Source organism: the organism of the source record quoted next, unplaced genomic scaffold (assembly GCF_019419815.1).
Source record: "Pyrus x bretschneideri cultivar Hongxiangsu unplaced genomic scaffold, Pyrus_bretschneideri_v1 Contig4, whole genome shotgun sequence".
Classification (NCBI taxonomy): domain Eukaryota; kingdom Viridiplantae; phylum Streptophyta; class Magnoliopsida; order Rosales; family Rosaceae; genus Pyrus; species Pyrus x bretschneideri.
Genome location: NW_025999723.1, coordinates 6,101,797 through 6,108,637, shown reverse-complemented (window position 1 = coordinate 6,108,637; position 6,841 = coordinate 6,101,797). Strand labels below are relative to the sequence as shown.

The window sequence follows — 6,841 nt, the reverse complement described above, 5'->3', positions numbered from 1 at the left end:
AAAATTTAGAAAAATATTTTAAAAAAGAGAGAGGGGTCGGTCGTGGACCACATGCGTGTCGAAGACAGGACACCGCCTATACCTAACGTGTTAACCCAAAAGGAGGCCACGTATACGTGTCGAGAAGGACGAAGCACGTGTTCAAAATCGAGGTATGGTGGAGATGAGATGGACGGCGGAGATGAGAGCGCTCTATTCAGTAGTTCGACGTCATACCAACTGGACAGTGTCGGATCCTGCCCGAGATGGTGACGGGCAAGCTGCCCGCGATTAGGCGCGGTGGCCCCCAGGTGAAATTGTTGCGGGTGATGAGGTGGCGCTCTCCTCCTTCGTTTAGAAAAAGCTCCATCCAAACCCGTTGTATTGAAATCCATTTTCTCTTCGTTATATACAGAGAACTCCAAGCATCCTCTAACGAGCAAGAGAAGAGTTTGTTAAATTTTTTTGTTGGCGTTGTTTGTTGATCGATTTTGGTATTGGTCTAATTGATTTGATTTGCGATGGCTGGAATGTGCTGCGGTGTTGTTGGAGAAAGCGAGGCGTCGGCGGCGACGACGACGACGACGACGACGATGGACTCGAGCTCCAGGACCTCGCGGCGGAGGAGATTGGACCTCTTGCCGCTTAAGTACATAGCTGAACTGGCCGTCCAGCCGACGGCGGAGAACGGGCGGAAGCGGCAGAAGATCGATATGTACCGGTCCTTATCGTCCGTACCACAAAACGCAGCCGAGAGCTCGAAAGAGGGACTCGAAGAGTCGAAGCCTAGTGCTACGGTGCGTGTTGTGGAAGATGATGCTGGTGTAAAGGATAGACGTGGTGATGAGGTGTCCGAGTCTGTTCGCGTGGAAAACAAAGCGGTTCAGGCGCCGGTCCAGGACAGTCCCCGGTTCGGTATGACTTCGGTGTGTGGGAGAAGACGAGACATGGAAGACGCCGTTTCGATTCACCCGTCTTTTTTGCAAAAGGAGAATCCGGAATCTAACCGAACTCACTTCTACGGCGTTTTCGACGGCCATGGCTGTTCTCATGTAAGCACACTAATCCTATTCAATTAGCCTAATTAATCTTCGTTGTTTACTTAGCCGCTTCGCTTTCGATTTTTCGTTTTTCGTTCGGAATTTAATTTTGTTCTTAATTCGATTTTCTTCTTCAGGTGGCCTTGAAGTGTAAGGACCGATTGCACGAGATCGTAAAGCAAGAGCTCGAAACCGAAGGCGAGACCGTACAGTGGAAGGACGCCATGGAGCGAAGCTTCTTGAAGATGGACGAGGAGGTCCAGGAAGGGAACCTCAAGGCACAGAGCTCGAACTGCCGGTGCGAACTCCAGACTCCGCAGTGCGACGCCGTCGGTTCTACGGCGGTTGTGGCCATCGTCACCCCGGAGAAGATTGTCGTCTCCAATTGCGGCGATTCCCGCGCTGTGCTTTGCCGAAGCGGCGCTGCGGTTCCTCTTTCCTCCGATCATAAGGTGTGCCTTTAGCTCCCTCGCTTTTTTTCCCGAGAAACAAACACAAATAGTGGATTAAAATTAAATAATCGGTACTTTTTGGATCTGATAAAGTCAAGACTACAAATTCATTGAACCGAATCTGTCGCTTTGGCGCGTGAACTAATTAGCACTTTGATTGCGCGTACACAACACGTTAGCTAACGTGCGATTACATTGATTGTGTTTGTGCAGCCGGATCGACCCGACGAGCTCGTTCGGATCGAAGCAGCGGGCGGGCGCGTGATCTACTGGGACGGCGCGCGAGTCCTCGGAGTTCTTGCCATGTCGAGGGCCATCGGCGACAACTACCTGAAGCCGTACGTGATATCGGAGCCGGATGTGACGGTCACGGATCGGACGGCGGAGGACGAGTGTCTCATCCTTGCCAGCGACGGCCTTTGGGACGTGGTATCCAACGACACCGCCTGCGGCGTCGTGCGCATGTGCCTGCGCGCGCAGACGGCGGCTTTGCAGTCGGGGTTGTGCTGTGATGCGGCGGCGAGCTCCGACAAGGCGTGCTCGGACGCATCCATTTTGTTGACGAAGTTGGCCTTGGCTAGGCAGAGCAGCGACAACGTCAGCGTCGTCGTCGTGGATTTGAGAAGACCGGGGAGGTCCTAAATCCGGTGTCGTTTGGTTACGCGATGATGATATAATTACCGATCTAGCCTCAGAGAAAGGGAAATTACAAGAGAGTAGCTTTCGATTTGTTAATTTTTAGTTGTGGGCTGCTCGTAATTTTCTTTTAATTTACAAGTTGAAGGAAAGAAAATTTAGATTTCTTTCTCTGAGTCGTTTGGTTTATTTTTTTTCTCTCTTAATTTTTAGTTTTTCTTTTTATTTTACAATATCCGCTTTGACTGCAGAACGTTGCAGAAATGTGCTATTATACGAACTAAATTGTTTTTTTCTTTTACTTTTGGATGTTTTGTTGCTTCTCAAAATCAATGAGTTTGCTTAAAGTGTTGTTATTGAATTTCAAATGTGATGAACTTGTTTTTATGTAAATTTTGTAAGGTAAGATTATGCGAGATTAGCTCTTGATCAATGTTGCAAGATAATAACCCTCTTTTGAAAAAGGAAGGACCGTCCCACCTAGAAAATCCTCCGCTACTAGATTTTATTAATAATACGATGAAAAGGGAAAAAGTAAAACAATGAGGGGACCAGGCCAGTATACCATAAACAGTTAAACGAAATTGATATGTTTGTTAACAATATGAAGAAAAAGGAAAAGTAAAACAATGAGGGGACCAGGCCAGCATACCATAAACAGTTAACGAAATTGATATGTTCTGGTTTAGACCATCTCCAATGGTTGGGCTAAAAGCCAAATTTTTTAGCCCGGAAAATTTAGCTTTTAGCCCAGAAACAACTTTTCTGCTCCAACCGTTCTGGCCTAAAATTTTAGCCCGGGATTATTAAAGAATGAACTTATGCTATTTTTTTTTGTTAAATTAATTTTTTTTAAAAAAATAAATATGTAGACTATCGTAAATTAATTTTATGAACATTTTAATCTAAAAACATTTAAATTCCGATAAATATTGAAAAATCACTAAATTTCCCACAAAGCAAGCCGTCAACTTTTACCAATCTTTCAACCCTGGGCTAACTTTCAATTCACCAAACTTTGAACACCAAATTTTCAATTCACCAACCGTTGAACACCACACTTTCAACTTTCACCAACTATATAAACACCAAACTTTCAACTTTCACCAACTATATAAACACCAAACTTTCAACCAACCATTCACCACCAAACTTTCAGAAATCATCCTCTATATAAACATATGTCCAATATTTGTTGATCACACAACCTTTCAACCTTCAATCATCCTTTATATTCACCCATTTTCAACTTTCAAAGAGTTTTTGTTTCCTAAAAATCCTCAATATCTCATCAATGGGTGATAGAAGAAGGCGTAGTATGGCAATGCAGATGGCACAATACCAAGCAAGGATGGAGATTGAGGATGCAGAATTGTTCAATGCTGAAGTTGAACTATTCAACTCGTTTATGCAATCTGAGCACAATGGCGAATCTAGCCATCGTGGTTCTGTCACGGGACGTTCATATGTGCAGCGTGATAGAGAAGAGTGTCATGATCGAATGATGAAAGATTATTTCATCGAGCGTCCGAGATTTCATGCTCATGATTTTCGGAGGCGGTTTCGGATGAGGAGAGAGCTTTTTGAAAGCATCTTGAATGCAGTTGTCAATCATGACCAATACTTTGAACGGAGGGTAGATGCCACCGGCCGACAAGGTCTATCACCTCATCAGAAGCTCACATCTGCTTTTCGCATGCTAGCTAATGGATGCTCTGCAGACTCAACTGACGAGTATTGCCGCCTTGCAGAAAGTACTGCTATTGAGAACCTGAAGCGCTTCTGTAAGGCAATTGAAGGCATATATGGAGCCACATACCTCCGCAACCCAAATCGTGCAGACTTGAAGAGGCTTCTACGCAAGGCAGAAAAAAGAGGCTTCCCTGGCATGATAGGAAGTCTCGATTGTATGCATTGGGAGTGGAAGAATTGTCCTACTGGTTGGGCTGGCCAATTCAAGGGCCGTCATGACAAGCCAACCATCGTGCTCGAGGCTGTGGCGTCTTACGACACATGGATTTGGCATGCTTTCTTCGGTGCTCCTGGATCAAACAACGATATCAACGTTCTTTGGTCTTCTCCTTTATTCGATAATGTTGTCAATGGATGGGCACCAGAATTTCGGTACAAGGTAAATGGTAATAGGTATGAGCTAGGTTACTACCTAACTGATGGTATTTATCCTAGTTGGTCTACTTTTGTCAAAAGTTTTTCTCATCCTGATAGTGCAAAGAAGAAATTATATTCGCAGAGGCAAGAGTCTTACAGGAAGGATGTGGAGAGAGCGTTTGGGATTCTACAAGCTCGATGGGCCATTGTTAGAGGGCCTGCACGATTTTGGCAGTCCGAAGACCTCCATTCAATCATGATGACGTGCATAATTTTGCACAATATGATTGTGGAAGATGAGTACATTGAAATTGAAGAAGATTCAGACGAAGATGTGGATGATGACCAACCAACACATGCAAGAGCTATTGCAAGAGATGTTGAATATCTCGCTCCAACCACATATGAGACCCGACAGGATAGGGTCACCTTGAGTGAGTATATGAGACGTTTAAATAGAATTCAAGCTCCTCAATGTCATGACACACTCCGTAAAGATTTGGTTGAGCATGTATGGCGCCGAGAGGATTTGTTTGAACAAATACATAGGTATTTATAGAGTTTTTGGGTGAATTTTGAGTTAAATATTTTTTTTTAATTATTTTAACCGTTAGATTTAAATTTGGGCCGTTAGATCTTTTTTTTTACCGTTAGATTTGATTATATTTGATCTCAGCCGTTGGATTCAATGTATTTTAAAATAACATATTTTAAAAAATCAAATTTGAATTTGGACCGTTGGATCAACCAACGGTCCTTGAAACACATCCGTTGGATTGCAAAAATAGCCGTTGGACTTCAGCTGGGTGGCCGACAACCCGCTGACAGCGGGGCCCACCCTGTCGGGCAACGTTTGCAAGCGCACCGCGTGGGGCGCGTACGCGAGTGAACGGGCCGAGACTGGCCTTTGGGCCAGCGAGTCCAGTCGCGCGGGGGGGGAATTTTGGGGGGAATTTGGCCCAACTTTAACATTTGGCATTTAGCCCAATGTTTTAGCATGGGTTGGAGATGGTTTGGGGGGGAAATTTGGGGGGAAATTTGGCATTTAGCCCATTGTTGGAGATGGTCTTAAGAATTCTTTAGCTTTTGTCATTTGAAATCGGGTTTTCATAATTTTGTTGCTCACGATTCACTGTCAATGTCCACGTCCTCAACATCAAATTGCTCCCCGTGACCTTGAACGGAAGAGTGAAAGCCCAACGCAATCTCTTTTTATCTAATGAGTTTTAACGAAAAGCTTATTCATTTTAACGAAAAATTATATTTTTACACTAAAAAGTCAATCATGATACTATTCACTTTACCCTTTATTTTGTCCTTATCATTAAAACTCAAAGTTTTCAAGCATTTTTTATTAGTTTTCTTTTTTATTAAACATCTCAGAAAAATTAGATATCAAGTAAAACAACTATTTATTGCACTAAAATTAGCAAAAGCATCCGTCAAACAATTTCTTTCCTTGAGAATATGCGAAAAACACAAGCACAAGCGCCCAAGAACTTTGAAAAACCATGAAACATCCATGGAGCGACTTGATAAAAGGTGGATGACATGCATAGAACATCAAACGTTCTGTCTCAATGCATGAAAAAATCTAAAATTTTCTCAATTTTACGGTGAGGGCAAACATGTCCCAAATACGTTACTTATTTAAATGTACGATTAACATTGAGATTATCTAGATATTGATCCTAACTATGAGCTCGATTGTATGTGCTTTTAAAATAACTGAAAACGTTTTTAGAGAAAATGTTTTGAGTTTCAAAAGCGTTTTAAATGTTTTTTTACATAAAGCATCGGTTTTTTGTTTCTTTCAATAAGTACTTTAAGTGTTTTTATAGGATTTACTAATATTTTTAGTAAGGATTGTTTCTAAAAATATTTCTACCAAAAACGCTTTCAATCATCTTAAAAGCACATCTAAACGAGTTCTATGTCAAATGAATAATTGAAGAACAAGTCAAGTATATTCTATAAAAATAGGGAAGCGACAGATTTCGAATGTGTTTAGTTCATGTAGACCTGGCATATAGGTCGTTCACGTGAATCGTTTGGGACCCCTTCTATCTCCGCCACCGCTGTCGCCGTGTGCAGATAACTGTGAGCTCTCTCTCAGTCTCAGCCACCCGAGTGGCTGGCCAAAGCTGGATAGATATAGTCCTACCGATCGGCAATTGAGGTGGGCTGAGTGGGCAGATTTCGGGGGCTCCACACCCGATTTTTATTCCTCAACAACAATGTTAGGGGAACACACACATTGTCCCGCTCAATGAGATCCCGACACGTAGCGTTTCGTATGTGTTGCTGGCCTTGCGGCATCAGCATCTCTTAACTGGCTTTGATTTGTTTAGATTCTGATGGTGATGGGCATGGACCCAAATGTTACCCTCAAAATTAAGGAAGAGGAGGAAGAGCTTTTTCTGCCACTTTAATAACGCCAACCCTTTTTCAAAAGGGTAAGAAATGAGGTGGTGGTATGATATGTTGGTGCATCCTTCCTCGATTGAGATGAGTAGGAGAACAAAAAATAACGTTGAATGATCGGCCGTTTTACATGCTTTGGGATAAATGTGCATAGAACCGGAAATATATGTTTGGGTAGTACTCGTTACGTGACAGTGTTGT

General features: G+C 43.0%; 2 protein-coding genes across 2 annotated transcripts; both read left to right on the top strand.

The window, feature by feature from the left end:
* The first annotated feature begins 370 nt into the window (after positions 1-370).
* LOC103942951 (protein phosphatase 2C 37) lies at positions 371-2,408 on the top strand. The gene is made up of 3 exons (XM_009353149.3): positions 371-1,031; positions 1,157-1,471; positions 1,685-2,408. The coding sequence occupies exons 1-3, from the start codon at positions 501-503 to the stop codon at positions 2,111-2,113; spliced, it is 1,275 nt and encodes a 424-aa protein (XP_009351424.2). The 5' UTR covers positions 371-500; the 3' UTR covers positions 2,114-2,408.
* Positions 2,409-3,032: 624 nt separating this feature from the next.
* Positions 3,033-6,574, top strand: LOC103955568 (protein ALP1-like). Its single transcript, XM_048564976.1, has 2 exons — positions 3,033-4,765; positions 6,568-6,574. The coding sequence occupies exons 1-2, from the start codon at positions 3,402-3,404 to the stop codon at positions 6,572-6,574; spliced, it is 1,371 nt and encodes a 456-aa protein (XP_048420933.1). The 5' UTR covers positions 3,033-3,401.
* Positions 6,575-6,841: the final 267 nt, after the last annotated feature.

Coding starts and splice junctions, on each gene's coding strand:
- LOC103955568 (XM_048564976.1), top strand. CDS start 3,402: ATGGGTGATAGAAGAAGGCGTAGTATGGCAATGCAGATGGCACAATAC.
- LOC103942951 (XM_009353149.3), top strand. CDS start 501: ATGGCTGGAATGTGCTGCGGTGTTGTTGGAGAAAGCGAGGCGTCGGCG. Junction 1,032..1,156: donor ACGGCCATGGCTGTTCTCAT/GTAAGCACACTA, acceptor TTTCTTCTTCAG/GTGGCCTTGAAGTGTAAGGA. Junction 1,472..1,684: donor CTCTTTCCTCCGATCATAAG/GTGTGCCTTTAG, acceptor GTGTTTGTGCAG/CCGGATCGACCCGACGAGCT.